At 41.9% G+C, this 16,138-nt stretch overlaps 1 protein-coding gene across 2 annotated transcripts in view; it reads right to left on the bottom strand.

Moving 5' to 3' along the window:
- The window catches only part of nat10 (N-acetyltransferase 10), a 62,247-nt gene that overhangs the window by 34,936 nt on the left and 11,173 nt on the right, over positions 1-16,138 (bottom strand). For both annotated transcript variants that reach the window (XM_072272657.1, XM_072272659.1), the window contains exons 8-13: positions 15,694-15,801; positions 12,465-12,598; positions 5,553-5,646; positions 5,011-5,109; positions 3,391-3,527; positions 184-308 (exon numbers count right to left, since the gene is read on the bottom strand). In XM_072272657.1, coding sequence (XP_072128758.1) covers positions 184-308; positions 3,391-3,527; positions 5,011-5,109; positions 5,553-5,646; positions 12,465-12,598; positions 15,694-15,801 — 697 coding nt within the window. The remainder of the gene's footprint in view (positions 1-183; positions 309-3,390; positions 3,528-5,010; positions 5,110-5,552; positions 5,647-12,464; positions 12,599-15,693; positions 15,802-16,138) is intronic.

The following is a 16,138-nucleotide window of genomic DNA, read 5'->3' as shown; positions in this document are numbered from 1 at the left end:
TTTCAGAAAATCTACCAGAAAGCCTGAAAATACACAATATGAAAAAAATATTGTCCCAACTATTTATGCATGGGACTGATATAGTCATAAAGATTAGGATGTCCTTCTACATGAGCAAGCTTGCTTGATTCCTGACCAAACTGAATAAAGAAACTATAATATGAGAAAAGGTAATATTGATACCTGAGCTGAGTTTGGCAGTGGAAGTAGCTTTATTCTCTGCAGTGTTGCTGACCTTGGTCTGATCATTTTGCTGTCGCAATTCTTGTATCAGTTTCAAAGACAGTGAACGCCCTGTGCCTTCATACCTGAAGATGGGTGGATATTGATGCCAAAAAAGGGTTAAGGAAGCCAAACACCACACATCATCAAAACACAACATCCCTACTGTGAAGTATGTGGTGGCAGCGTCAAGCTGTGGGGATGCTTCACTGCAGCAGGCCCTGAAAGGCTTATGAAGGTAAAGCGTAAAATGAATGCAGAAAAATACAAGGAAATCTTGGAGGAAAACCTGATGCAGTCTGCAAGAGAACTGTGCCTTAGGAGAAGGTTTGTTTTCCAGCAAGACAATGACCTGAAGCTACACGGAATGGCTCAAGAACAACAAAGTTAATGTCCTGGAGTGGCTAAGTCTAGTCCTGGATCAAATTGAGAATTTCTGGCAGGACTTCAAAAGGGCTGTTTACTCACAATCCCCTTGCAATCTGACAGAGCTTGAGCAGTTTTGTAAAGAAGAATGGGTAAAATTGCAATGTTCAAATGAGCAAAGCTGATATGAAACATACCTATACAGACTCAAGGCTGTAATTGCTGCCAATTGTGCACTTACCGAATACTGACTTCAAGGGAGTGAATGCATATGCAATTATTTTGTTTTATATTTGTAATTAATTTAGATCACTTTGCAGAAATTTGTTTTCACTTTGACACAAAACACTTTCTGTTGATCTGTATCAAAAAAAGCTAAATTAAATCCATTGTGATTCAATGCTGTAAAACAATAAAACATGAAAACTTCCAAGGGGAGGGGGTGAATACTTTTTATAGGGTATACCCAAGACTTTTTCTCAGTACTGTATGTTTTCTGATTTAATTAAACTGAGTCTTAAAGCGTTTTTCTAAATGATTTAATACTAAATTTCAATGATTTCAATTAATTTTAATAGTTTTAGAATGGTTATAACATCATGAAAACTTGACTTATTTTATAGTAGTTTTTAGCTAGCTGCCACCAAGTTCTCTTCACAGGGCAATGAAATGCCGACACACCTAAACCACTGTCCTAAACTCTAGCTTTGACATCTAGTAAATAAAACAAAATTAAGTACTCAGTAACTACATTAGCAAATGTATTGACACCTCACTGTTAACAACATGTTCCAATTTCATTACATACAACAGGTAAAGACCTAAACAGAACTTGGTTACACAGCACTATAGAAAATGAATTGCTCACGTACAAGCAAAAGTTCAAAATAAGCCATGGAAACTTCAAGGCCTGAGAGCAAGGAACAATCTGAGGGCTAGGAATGGTTTAAATGCCGGGCCAGATTAAAAACATCAGGGTACTGGACTGGAGACAAAGGACAGGCTTGTTCAGCTAGCTGCAATGCGGGGTTTACTTGCCCCTGCACTGAACTGAGGCTTCTGCAACTAACGGGATAATGCATCAGCTGCAGTGATGACTAGTTTCAGGTTGTAGAGTCACTTTTGTGAACTTCAGTTGTCTGCTTGATTTGTTTTTTTCTATCCTGCACATTGGATGTTTGACAGTCTTTTTTTTCAAATGGGTTCTATTGGGTTTCTTTGTCTTAAGGCTGCCTGATGGGAGATGCCAGAGAAGTAGTGGTGGATAATTGTTTGTCATATTGGAGGCCAGTGACTAGAGGTGTGCCTCAGGGATCTGTACTGGGTCCAATGTTGTTTGTTATGTACATTAATGATCTGGATGATGGAGTGGTAAATTGGATGAGTAAGTATGCAGATGATACTAAGATAGGTGGAGCTGTGGACAATGAAGTAGGTTTTCAAAGCTTGCAGAGAGATTTAGGCCAGTTAGAAGAGTGGGCTGAAAGATGGCAGATGGAGTTTAATGCTGATAAATGTGAGGTGCTACATTTTGGTAGAACTAATCAAATAGGACATACATGGTAAATGGTAGGGCACTGAAGAATGCAGAAGAACAGAGGGATCTAGGAATAATGGTGCATAGTTCCCTGAAGGTGGACTCTCATGTGGATAGGGTGGTGAAGAAAGCTTTTGGTATGCTGGCCTTTATAAATCAGAGCACTGAGTATAGGAGTTGGGATGTAATGTTGAAATTGTACAAGGCACTGGTGAGGCCAAATTTGGAGTATTGTGTACAGTTTTGGTCATCGGATTATAGGAAAGATGTCAACAAAATAGACAGAGTACAGAGAAGGTTTACCAGAATGTTACCTGGGTTTCATCACCGAAGTTATAGAGAAAGGTTGAACAAGCTGGGGCTTTATTCTTTGGAATGTAGAAGGTTGAGGGGGGATTTGATAGAGGTATTTAAAATTATGAGGGGGATTGATAGAGTTGACGTGGATAGGCTTTTTCCATTGAGAGTGGGGGAGACTCAAACAAGAGGACATGAGTTGAGAGTTAAAGGGCAAAAATTTAAGGGTAACACAAGGGGGAACTTCTTTACTCAGAGAGTGGTAGCTGTGTGGAACGAGCTTCCAGCAGAAGTGGTTGAGGCAGGTTTGATGTTGTCATTTAAAGTTCAATTGGACAGCTATATGGACAGGTAAGGAATGGAGGGTTATGGGCTGAGTGCAGGTCGATGGGACTAGGTGAGAGTAAGAGTTCGGCACGGACTAGAAGGGCTGAGATGGCCTGTTTCTGTGCTGTAATTGTTATATGGTTATATGATTATATGGTAAGGAGACAAATCTCAAGGGTGTATAAAGTATACATACTTTGAAATTAAACGTACTTTTGAACCTTTGAAGTTCAGCCATTTATCATGCACCTTCCAATGTATTTTACATACCACATTTGCCATTATATCAGAATATTCTCTCCACAGGAAACATCAGCTAGAACTTTAAAACTCTTAACAACGTTAATGCAAATGCATGTCTAATATCTGAAATTATTTCACTTGTTTTTTTTTTCTGATTAACGATCTGTATTCAACAACTAAAGCTATGGGACACAAATCTTATAATTACCACGTTTTCAAAGGGTAAGCGATAGCAAATAATAATTCCCCTGCACATTTGTTTCAAACTAACAGACAGATATTGTCACAGCCGGTGCTTCTCCCATCTGGATTCTCGGATTTATGGGTGAATTTCAAGTCAGCTTGCATAAAGAAAATACTGCTATCATATGGCTTTCGGCAAGAAAACAATCACATACCCATTTATAGTGGATGCCATAAAAACAAGATAAGGCCCCATCAGTTTCTTCACCAATGGAAGTGGGATTGCAGCTGCTTCATCAATAACCACAAGCTCAGCCTGATCCAGTTTAACAGCATCTGCTGGGTGAATGTACTGGCAACGGGAAAACAGAAATCCTGTAATTGCTTTATATATCATACTATTAGAAAAGGAAGCTGCATCAGCACAACAGAAAATCTGCAGATGCAGCAAATCCAAGCAACACACACAAAATGCTGCAGGAACTCAGCAGGCCAGGCAACGTCTATGGAAAAGAGTAAACAGTCGACGTTTCAGGCTGAGACCCTTCATCAAGATTGGAGAAAAAAAAGAGGTCAGAGTTAGGAGGAGGGCTGAGGGGAGACGAAATAGAAGGTAGTGAATGATCGGTGAACCGGTGGAGGGGGAGGAGTGAAGTAATGAGCTGGGAAGTTGATTGGTGAAAGAGATAAAGGGCAGGAGAAAGGAGAAACTGATAGAAGAGGACAGAAGAACGTGGAAGGGAAGGAAAGGGGAAGGAGCACCAGAAGGAGATGATGGGCAGATAAGGTACTCAGGTGAGAAAGGGAAATGGAAATGGGGAATGATGAAGGAGAGGGGGGGGCATTACCAGAAGTTTGAACAATCGATGTTCATGCCATCAGATTGGAGGCTACCCAGAAGGAATATAAGTTGTTGCTCCTCCAACCTGAGTGTGGCCTCATTGCAACAGTAGAGGAGGCCATGGACTGACATGTTGGAATGGGAAAGGGAAGTGGAATTAAAATGGGTGGCCACTGGGAGATCCCGCTTTTTCTGCGGATGAAGCATGAGTACTCGATGAAGTGGTTTCCCAATCTACGTCGGGTCTCACCAATATACAGGAGGCCACACCAAGAGCACCGGATACAGTAGATGACCCCAACAGACACAAAGGTGAAGTGTTGTCTCATCTGGAAAGACTGCTTGGGGCCCTGAATGGTAGTGAGGGAGGAGGTGCAACACTTGCTCAGCCTGCAAGGATAAGTGCCAGGAGGGAGATCAGTGGGGAGCTCTACAGGACAAGGGAGTCGCGTAGGGAGAGATCCCTGCAGAAAGCAGAAAGTGAGAGGGGAGGAAAAGACGTGCTTGGAGGTGGGATCCCGTTGGAGATGGCAGAAGTTATGGAGAATTATGTGATACCAGTATGGGCTTGGAACATAGACTGTTCCACATAGCAGACAAAAGGCAGGCATAGCTGGGGCCCACACAAGTGCCCATTGCTACACCTTTTGTTTGAAGAAAGTGAGAGAGGCCGAAGGAGAAACTACTGAGAGTGAGGACCAGTTCTGCCAGACGGACGAGAATGGTAGCGGGCAACTGGTTGGGTCTGGTGTCCAGAAAGAAACGGAGAGCTTTAAGGCCTTCCAAATAGGGGATGGAGCTGTATAGGGACCGGACATCCATAATGAAAATAAGATGATCAGGGCCAGGGAACTTGAAACCGTTGAACAGATCAAGAGCACGTGAAGTGTCACGGATGTAGGCAGGAAAGGACTGAACTGAGGGCATCAGTACATATTATCACATTCACTTTTGCAACTCAGAAGCAGAGAAATCGATAGAGTACTATTATTACCTGTATGGTCTGCCTGTGCTCTTTATAGATATTAACTCGAACTACAGCTTTGTTGAATTCTGGATTTAAGGACTGAATTATTTCATAGTCCAGATGTTCCTGAAAAAAGTAATTATACAAACCCTGATAACAACCAATAAAAGACGACTCTTTTTCTTAAAGCGACAAAAGTTTGATAAAATGGTCAGTGATTGGAACGTTATTAGTCAATCAGCTATGCATTCCCTGTAAGAAGTTACTCAGTCTTTATTCACTAGTTGAACAAAATCAATGATATACTGCAAATTTTATGTTCTTTATGAGTACTACTGCTGATTTGAAAGAGAGAAAACCCCAAATTGAGGAGAACCTCTTCAGTCCGAGGGTGGTACGAGTGTGGTATGAATGTAGCAGATTCATTTAAGAGAAGCTTGAATAGAGGGGTATGGCTCAAGTGCAGGTCAGTGGGACTGTGCAGAACAACAGACCAGATAGGGTGAAGGGCATGTTTCTGTGAAGTATTCTATAACTCTATGACAACTCAAGTAGACTTGCTCTCTTACCTGATACTGTAATGCATCAAATCCCTTAAAAACAAACTCAAAAAGGGTGATTAAGTTGTCTGGACTTGGCGAGGTGACAAAGATATTGGAATATCTAAAAACAGAGCAAATACTCCCATAAGCCACAATTACTTTTAATAACTACTGACATACATTAACTTTAAAATGGTCTAATTGCATTCATCAGAGAGGTGAAAATATTTTTTAACACGTTTGACCTTTTAAATATTCAAATGGAATCAGAACATTTTTATTTGAAGAGTGAATATAGAAGAGCACAACACACAGATTTTACACATTTTAAACATGATTTCCATTTTCAAACTCACCCCATTTCAGTTGAACACTCATTACCATAAGAATACACACTGACTGGTAGAATTCAGAATAACAGCAAATGCCAAAATATATAGAAAATGCACTCCATGATTTATGTTAAGAACAGAAAATTGCACACAATTGTTAAAAATTACAGAACATTTCCAGGAATTTTGCCAATAGTATGCCCATAATTGTGTGGATTTCAACACAAAAATTTAAGAGACTAGTATACAGCAAATTCCAGTTAATTGAGCCATCAGTTAATCAGGAAAGCTGCTAATTAGGGACAACTCTTAAAGAACAGTAAGAACAGTAACTAATTAATAAAGTGGGCAGGATTTGTTTTGTTTATTTGGGACAGTGTGCTACTAAATTGGGATGGCTTTCTGGCTGTTAGACACTATACCCTGCTTGAAGTAAACAGCTTTTAAATAACTTCAGTGGAGTGCGTTTGTGTTCAAAAAGCAGTGACTTTTCTTGGCGAGAAATACACAAACATTCAGGATTGGAGATGCGAGAAATGTCTGGGAGTGAAAAAGGAACAATTTCACTACTTCAGCAAGCTAAGAACTACGAAGAATTTGAAGGTGTCAACAATCATCATGGATGTTACAATGAAAATGAAGATTTGGAGGAGGCAATTGTTGAAAGCATTGTATGAAGGCAGTTTGTTATCTGCACTCGGTGTCAATCAAAATAACACAGCAGTGTACAGTTCCTCCACCGATAACTATTAGCAACTAATACAGTTTATAGTATTTGACACTGTTCTAATTTGTTCTGTATTTCATTTAAAAACATAATTTGTTACTCAGTTAAAATTAGTTTCTGTTTTTCAATCTTGTAAACGCTTTCCATGAAACTTTGGCTAGTCGGGGCAACTGCTTAATTGGGCCAAAATGTACTGGTCCCAATGTATCCCAATTAACCAGAATCCAATATTCTCCAGATCTCTCCACCACCTATCCCTGACATAAAAACATGCATTTTAAGCTTTAATAAGTCAGACACAAAATGCCTCACAAGAGCTATAATACATAACCAATGAGCATTTCTTCTACTTTAGACATTGCCTTTTAGAAAATACATCACTATCAAGATGTCATAAACCGCATGGTATAATTTTCTACTGAACTTGATTAAGCAAAGATAGAAAAATGAGAAACAAGAGCAGAAACAAAACCCATCAAGTTCACACCACCATCAAATCAGACATCGGCTGATCTGATCTCAGCCACAGCTGTTCTTTACCGCTGATTCCCTAATCTTTGACTCTCCATAAATCTCATTTTGTCTTGAATATAATATCCATTATTCAGCCTTCAAAACTATCTGGAATAAAGAGTTCTACAATGCTGATTTTGGTTCAATGATTGTTCTCTCTGCACAACTGGCATAATCAACTGGCTCTGATGCTTTCACAGAAGTAATATCCTATTGTCATAAAAACATATGCAATTGAGTTTCAGAATGTGTTTCAGAATCAGATTTAATATCACTCACCTGTCATGAAATATGTTGTTTTGCAGCAGCTTACACTGCACAACGTAATAAAAACCATAAATTACAATAAATACATGAAGAAATAAATATGTAAATTAAATAAGTAATGCAAAAGAGATTAAAGAAGGTACTAAGATAGTGTTCATAGGCTCATTATCCATTCAGTAATCTGATGACAGAGGGGAAGAAGCTGTTCCTGAAATGTTGAGCGTCTCTCTTCAGGCTCCTGTATCTCCTCCTCGATGACAGCAATGAGAAGAGGGCATGCTCTGGGTTATGGGGGTCCTTAGTGGTGGATGCCACCTTTATGAGGCATCACCTTTTGAAGGTGTCCTGGATGCTGGGGAGGACAGTGGTCATGATATAACTGGCTGAGTTTACAAATTTCTGCAGCTTTTTCTGATCCTGAGCAGTGGCCCTTCCATACCAGACAATGAAGCAACCAGTTAAAACGCCCTGCGCGGAACATCTGTAGAAATTAGTGAGTATCTTTAGAGACAGACCATTTCTCAAGTTCTGACTGAAATATAGCTGCAGTCATGCCAGCTTTGTAACGGCATCAATATATTGATAGATCCTCAGAGACGCTGCACCCAAGAACTTGAAACTGCTCAACCTTTCCACTTAGTAGAAAAGAACAGCACAGAAACAGGCCCTTTGGCCCATCTAGCCCAAGCAGAGCCATTTAAACTGCCCATTTGCACGATCCTGCACCACAGCCATAACCCTCCATATGTATCCCGCCAGGGAAGCTGGACAACGTGGAAGGGCACCATCAGCTGGTCTGACCTGTGGAAGACCCCAAAAGCCAGACTCAGCTTCCTCATCAGGCCAGCCTGTGACAGCCTTGCCCTGTCCCCGAAATCTTCACCAGTGGTTCAGCAGTGGTTAGCTGCCCCCTGTGTGATAACACCAATGCCAACCTCCAACACATCCTGGTAGGATGCACGACTGTGCTGTTGCAATGGTGCTACACATGGCAGAATGATCAGGTCCTAAAGAAGCTGGCGGAGACCCCAGAGGCCTGCAGGTGGGATGTGAGAAGCAGCCTTTCCCTAGCAGGATGACAACTGACCCCATTTGTTAAGGCTGGTAAGAACGTTGAATGCAGCACCCCAAGATCTCCTTCAGGACATTCTTCCACAGGCAAGGAGTGGAACATGAGGGCTGATCCCAGCAGAGAGCTACAGTTCCCCATGGAAATGACCACCACATCTCCCTGCCCAGACATAGTACTTTGGTCCACAGTCGCGAAGACAGTCCCCATTGATTTAACCACCCCATGGGAGGAAGGAATGGAGTCTGCCCACGAGCAGAAGAGGCTGAAGTACTCAGACCTGACAGCTGAGTGTAAGGAAGTTGGTTGGAGAACCATCATCTACCCTGTGGGGGCAGGATACTGGGGCTTCATCGGCACATCGACGACAAGGTTACTCCATGATATGGTGGTGACTGAAGCAAGGCTCAGGAAGGCCACCAGAGAATTGGCTGAAGAGGCAGAAAAGAGTCACTTTTGGCTATGGCTGAGGAGGAAGGACAGAAACCGGGGGACCGACTAACCCCATTGTAAGCTGCAGAGGGTGGCAGGGAAACATTACTGCCACTGCTCTGCCACCAGATGTACCAGGGCTGAGGGAGGGAAATATCAATGGGCGGCGGCCCCCAGCTGGTCACCCTGCAGCTGACCCAAGGGCATTGTTGGAGGTGCGGCTGACAGCAATGCCAAACAGGAAACAACATCTTCCTGAAAATCTCACTAAAACCAGCTGATCTGCCTTGCTCCTGCACGCCTCCTCGTCGCAATCTGAGTTCTGTCAACAACTGTGTCAAAATCCAAATTATAGATGGCGTTTGAGCTGTGCACAGCCACACAATCGTAGTTGAAAAGAGGGTAGAGCAATGGGCTAAGCACGCATCTTTGAGATGCAGCGCTGTTGACTGTCAGTGAGGAGCTATTTTTTCCACACAGATTGTCGTCTCCCAGTGAGGAGGTCAAGAATCCAGTTGCAGAGGGAGGTACAAAGGTCAAGATTTGAGCTCCTTGACTAGAACTGGGAGTACGATTGTGTTGAACGCTGAGCTGTAGTCAATAAACAACAACCTGATGCAGGTATTACTCGTATCCAGGTGATCCAAAGCCACGAGGAGAACCAGTGAGACTGCATCCACTGTAGACCTCCTGTGGCGATATGCAAGTTGCGGCGGGTCCAGGTCCTTGCTTAGGTAGGAGTGAGAGACTGAAAATGCCTTTAACACTCACTGCCAGTTAGTTGGCACAGGTTTTCAGAGTCCTACCAGGTAGACCATCAGGGTCAGACACATTGCAAGCATTCAGCCTCCGAGACAGAGATCACAGGGTCATCATATGCTGTGGGGATTTACACAGGTGTAGTTTTATTCTCCCCTTTCAAAGCACGCATAAAAGGCAATGAGCTCATCTGCGAGTGAAACAGCAGTCATTCATGATGTTAGGGTTTGCTTTGCGGGAAGTAATAGCCTGCAAACCCTACCAAAGCTGATGTGCATCTGATTTGGTCTCTAAACTCAATAGGATTTGTTTTATGCCCTTAAAATAGACTTCCGCAGCTCGTACCCAGACTTCGTGTATAGTTCTGGATCACTGGTCTTCAACATCACAGATCTAGCCCTCAGACAACTACGAATCTCCTGGTTCATCCACTGCTTTTGGTTTAGGTATATCTGGTACACACTCATCCACACAGATCTCGATGAAGTCAGTGACAACTATGGCATATTCAATCAGACAGAGAAGAACATTGTCCAACCACTGGCTCAAAGTAGTCCTGTAAGGGCTCCTCAGTCACCTCTTTATGATGCCTTCTTGGCCCTCACCACAGGTGCTACAGTCTTTGGTCTCTGGGAGTAGAAGTACAGCCAGGTGATCAGACTTTCCAAAGTGCAGGCACGGGACAGCATGGTAAACATTCTTGATGGTGGTATAACCGTGGTCAAGTGTGTTGGCTCCTCTGGTTCCACAGATAATATATTGTTGGTAGTTGTTCAGAGACTTCTTCAAGTTGGCCTGGTTGAAATCTCACTCAACAATAGGAAAGGCATCCAGGTGCGCTGTTTTGTGCCTGCTGTTTATGCTGTACAGCTCCTCCAGTGCCTGTATGGAGTTGGCCTGAGGTGGAATGCACACCACAAGCAGGATAATGGCAGAGAACTCCCTCAGCAGATAAAATGGATGATATCTGACCATGAGATGTTCCAGGTCAGATGAGCAGAACTCAAAGAGAACTGTCATGTTTGTGCACCAAAATGAGTTAATCATAAGGCATACTCCACCTCCTCTGCCTTTAAAAGACTGAGCTGTCCTGTCTTTGGGGAGAATGGTGAAGCCATCAGACCGCACCGCTGTGCCCAAAATTGCAAGTGTGAGCCGTTTATCCGTAAAGCAGAATATACATCAGTCCCCGATGTCTCTCTGGTACAGCAATCTTACTGATGTCTTCATTGTTATCTTCCAGAGACTGCACATTTGCCAGCAGGATAGTCCGGAGAGCAAGTCTATAGCCTCTGTGTTTCAATTGTACCTGTAAACTAGTAATGTCCCCGCTTCCATTTTCTTAAAGTGGAACTATACTCGCAACCCAAGTATGCTGTCCAAACTTCATCAATTTTGAGTATTGAAAGATACATTTTTTTAAATGTCCTAAAACATGCTGCTTACTGAAGTATCCACGGCTGTGATCTTGGTGTCCTTGTTCATCAGTCACTGAAAGTAAGCATGCAGGTACAGCAGGCAGTGAAGAAAGCTAATGGCATGCTGGCCTTCATAACAACGGGAGTTGAGTATAGGAGCAAAGAGGTCCTTCTGCAGTTGTACAGGGCCCTGGTGAGACCACACCTGGAGTATTGTGTATAGTTTTGGTCTCCAAATTTGAGGAAGGACATTCTTGCTATTGAGGGAGTGCAGCGGAGGTTCACGAGGTTAATTCCCGGGATGGCGGGACTGTCATATGTTGAAAGATTGGAGCAGCTGGGCTTGTATACACTGGAATTTAGAAGGATGAGAGGGCATCTGATTGAAACATATAAGATTATTAAGGGATTGGACACGCTAGAGGCAGGAAACATGTTCCCGATGTTGGGGGAGTCCAGAACCACAGGCCACAATTTGAGAATAAGGGTTAGGCCATTTAGAATGGAGTTGAGGAAAAACTTCTTCACCCAGAGAGTTGTGGATCTGTGGAATGCTCTGCCTCAGAAGGCAGTGGAGGCCAATTCTCTGGATGTTTTCAAGAAAGAGTTAGATAGAGCTCTTAATGATAGTGGAGTCAAGGGATATGGGGAGAAGGCAGGAACGGGGTACTGATTGTGGATGATCAGCCATGATCACAGTGAATGGCGGTGCTGGCTTGAGGGGCCGAATGGCCTACTTCTGCACCTATTATCTGTTGTCTATTGTGACTGTGGATTTCAGCGGTAGCAGACCTGAACAGGAATATTTGACGATTCCCACTGGAGCTGCACGCAAAAAGTTGCCATTTAAAGGGGCCATCTTACCAAAAGGTGTCTAAGGTTCTGTATATACGCGTTTGCAAAATTTAATTATTTGAATTCAACAGGCTGATGAAAACTGCTGATTTACAGAATGCAATGCAGAACAATTATTGAAAGGACGTGCACAGCAATCCTGGACCTAGGCTTACAACGTTTGTCACAAGATTTACAGGAACAAACAAGAGAAAATCTGCAGATGCTGGAAATCTGAGCAACACACACAAAATGCTGGAGGAACTCAGGAGGCCAGGCAGCATCTATGGAAAAGAATACAGTCAACATTTCGGGCTGAAACCCTTCGGCAGAACTCATATTTAGAAAGACAGACTTCGCTTATGCAGAGAGACTAAAGGAAGCTGATTTCCTTTGAATAGAGCTAGTTATGGAGAGATTGAACAAAGATTCAAAATCATTAACAGGTTTGAAAGAATTAAAAGTAACTAGTTCTGGCAATATTTAGGAACCACATTACACGGATTTAAGAGCAATTGATAAAACAATGAGATAATGAGCAGAAAAAACTGTCAAAACATAGAGATATTTAATAGTTCTAACACCTACCCAAATGCCACTGCTCCTGCAATAGACAGGCCCAATGCAGCTGATTTACCACGGCCTCTGGCAGCAGTTAAAGCGACTGTACTTCTGAGTGTTTTTTCTGATATAGCTTCAATGATCTTCAATACTGCTTTAGCCTGATGAAGAACAAATTGTTACATTGGCTGCAGTACAAGGAAAGATATTCCAGTAATAGTCCCCTGCAAAATGACTAGACTTGCCAAAATAACATAAGCTGTTTCTAGTGATAATTAAAATTTCTGAAGTGGTCAAGGTAAATGTATTTGGAAACAAAGAGTAGCCCAAGTACAAATATCAAGTAAAATACCACTAATAGTCATCATAGAATTACAAATAGAAAAAAGTACAAGTACTCAACAGAGCCAGCAGTATCTGTGAATACAGAAACAAATTTAATATTTCACATCAAAGATGCTTCAAAGTTAGAAATCAGAGAAGAATGGATTCAAGGAGACCACAAAAGGGAATACTTGTAATAGTGTTAAGTCTGAAAACACAAGTGTCAGCTGAGAGGACGGTGAAGGCTTGTTACCTGCAGGTGAACTTTAACTCTCACTTTAACACCTTTGTCTTTGTTCTCAAACGCAGATGCAATCAAACTCGACCCAAGCTTGAAAACCAGCATTCAACTCTGCTCAGGCACGTTACAGCCTCAAGACAATTAACAATTTCAAACAGTCTCTCAGTGGCATCAAAAACAGATGAAATTGTTTTTCTATTCATTGATGCCATCTGATATATTAACAGGATTGTTTTCCATTTAAGATTTGAGCCTTTGTAATGCTATGCTTCTCTAGAGACTTAAGTTTCTCTCTTCGTCCCTATTTTTCTTCAACTCATCTCCTACCGGCAGATTTTCTTCACTTAGTAAGCCTTCATGATACTCTGTCAGCCTGCATCATTGCTGCCTGTACCACAGTTACTCCTGCATCATTGCATCATACAGGTGTCCCCCGCTTTTCGAACGTTCGCTTTACGAAACCTCGCTGTTACGAAAGACCTACATTAGTACCCTATTTTCGCTTTCAGAAAGTGTTTTCACTGTTATGAAAAAAAATCAGCGCGCGATAAAAGGCAGCACGCACCCCCAGCAGCCGCTCTCCCTGGATTCGGAACTGCATTCTCGCCGGCATTGCTTAAACACATGCCTGTGAGCAGCCGTTTGCAAGATGAGTTCTAAAGTATCGGAAAAGCCTGAAAGAGCTCATAAGGGTGTTACACTTAGCGTAAAACTAGACATAGTTAAGCGTTTCGATTGTGGTGAACGAAGTAAGGACAAAGTGAGTTTGGCTTGTGGAAGCTGACGAAGATGATGTTGAAGAGGTTTTGGCATCCCATGACCAAGAACTGATAGATGAAGAGCTGATGCAATTGGAAGAAGAAAGGGTAACATCAAAACTGAATTCATTAGCAAAATGAACGTGAAGCAACTGCGTGAGATTTTCGCTGCAATGATAAAGTACAACTTTAATTTTGAAAGGGTACGTAGGTTTAGGGGATATTTGCCGGATGGTTTGAGTGCTTACAAAGAACTGTATGATTGCCGATTCCGGTAAGTGATAGTGCACTGTACATACATTATTTCTACTTTATATCGGCTGTGTATTTTTACGTGTTATTCAGTATGATTTGGCAGCTTCACAGCTTAAAGGTTACTGGAGAGCACTTGCGCCGTGTTTCTGCCAACAGCGCTTGCGCAAGATTTTCGCTACGGAGAACAGTGCAGTAATTATTGTGGAAAAGTATTTCTACTTTATATAGGTTGTGTATTTATCATATCATTCCTGCTTTTACCATATGTTACTGTTATTTTAGGTTTTATGTGTTATTTGGCATGATTTGGTAGATTATTTTTGGGTCTGCGAACGCTCACAAAATTTTCCCATATAAATAAATGGTAACTGCTTCGCTTTACATTTCGGCTTATGAACCGTTTCACAGGAATGCTCTACTTCGGATGGCGGGGGTAACCTGTACCTGCATCATTGCTGCCTGTACCACACAGTTACCCCTGCATCATTGCTGCCTGTAACACACAGTTACTCCTGCTATCCACTGACATTCCTTTTGTTTACCACCTCCTCAAACATCCAGAACTTAAAGATTGTTAGATTTCTAACTTTTTTCAGTTCTGGGAAAAGGTCACTGACCTGAAATATTAAATTTTCCTTTTCTCTGCAGATGTTACTTCTCTTACGTAGTATTTCCAGCCTTCATTTCAAATTTCCTGCTGTTTTTGCTCACAATTTATACACAATTTATCTGAGCCTCTTAGTAGATGAAAGCTGTAACAGCATATTTATAATTTGAGCCCATTTTACTTTGTCCACCATTTCTACCTCATTCATAAAATCAACTAACATCATGATGGAAATATCTTACAGGTCCTTCAATGAGGCCAGCCTCAAGTTCTGGAACTCGTCACCTTACAACAGAACATGAGTGACGTCATCAGAACAAATGCAGGTGCCCAACAAGGCAGCTCACCACCACCTTAGGAAAAAGTAGGGTTGTACTAATGCCCATAGTTCCATGAATGAATTAAAAATATGAACTGTATGAATGAATTGAACGAATGAACTGAATTGACTTTATTACTTACATCCTTCAAATACATGAGTAAAAATCTTTACATTACAAACGTGCAAATGTTCAAACGTCCAATTACAGTAATGTATAACAAATATTATGTACAACAGGATAGTCAATATAACATAGAAATACAGTAGCGTCAGCATGAATTAAGCAGTCTGATGGCCTGGTGGAAGCAGTTGTCCCAGAGCCTATCAGGCCTGGCTTTTATGCTGCGGTACCGTTTCCTGGATGGTAGCAACTGGAACAGTCTGTGGTTGGGGTGACTCAGGTCTCCAATGATCCCTCGGGCCCTTTTAACACACCTGTCTTTGTAGATGTCCTGAATAGTGGGAAGTTCACATCTACAGATGCACTGGGCTGTCCACACCACTCTCTGCAGAGTCCTGCAATTGAGGGAAGTACAGTTCCCATACCAGGCAGTGATGCAGCCAGTCAGGATGCTCTCAATTGTGCCCCTACAGAAAGTTCTTAGAGTTTGGGGGACCATACCATACTTCAACCGTCTGAGGTGAAAGAGGTGCTGTTGTGCCTTTTTCACCACACAGCCGGTGTGTACAGTTTATGTTTGACCAAATACTCTGCTCTTCTACTCTATCGACCAGCCAGAGCATTTTACCTGATCCAGTGTTTTGCAGCCATCAATAAGAACTCCTACTGGTTGCGTATCACTTAGGGACTCTTTAAGTTCTCGCAATTCAATCTCTCCCGGTGTTAGGCTTTCCTCCTTAAAAAATTAGGAAAATACATTGACAGATACTGTATAATTCCTGCTGAAAGGTTAAACCATAATTCCATTAAACTAATTAGTGAATTTAACTCCTTAAATTCTTCTGCACCACTTTCTCACACATATCAGAAATTTTAGTGACAATGCCAGTCATTATTACTAGGAAATAATAATGACAGAAGTTCCAGAAATGAAGGGACAGGCTTTGAGATGATTAGGAAAGAAATCTCGTAATTTGGGGCAATAGGATCTGAATTAGAGAACTGCAATTAAGATCTACAAGCTTGAGTTTTAAGGGACCAAGGTTCTACATTCTGAAGGAGTCTTAGTGCAT

Source organism: Mobula birostris, chromosome 11 (genome assembly GCF_030028105.1).
Source record: "Mobula birostris isolate sMobBir1 chromosome 11, sMobBir1.hap1, whole genome shotgun sequence".
NCBI classification, from domain to species: Eukaryota; Metazoa; Chordata; class Chondrichthyes; order Myliobatiformes; family Myliobatidae; genus Mobula; species Mobula birostris.
Note: the sequence above shows the minus strand (reverse complement) of the source record. Positions and strands in the feature narration are given on the sequence as shown.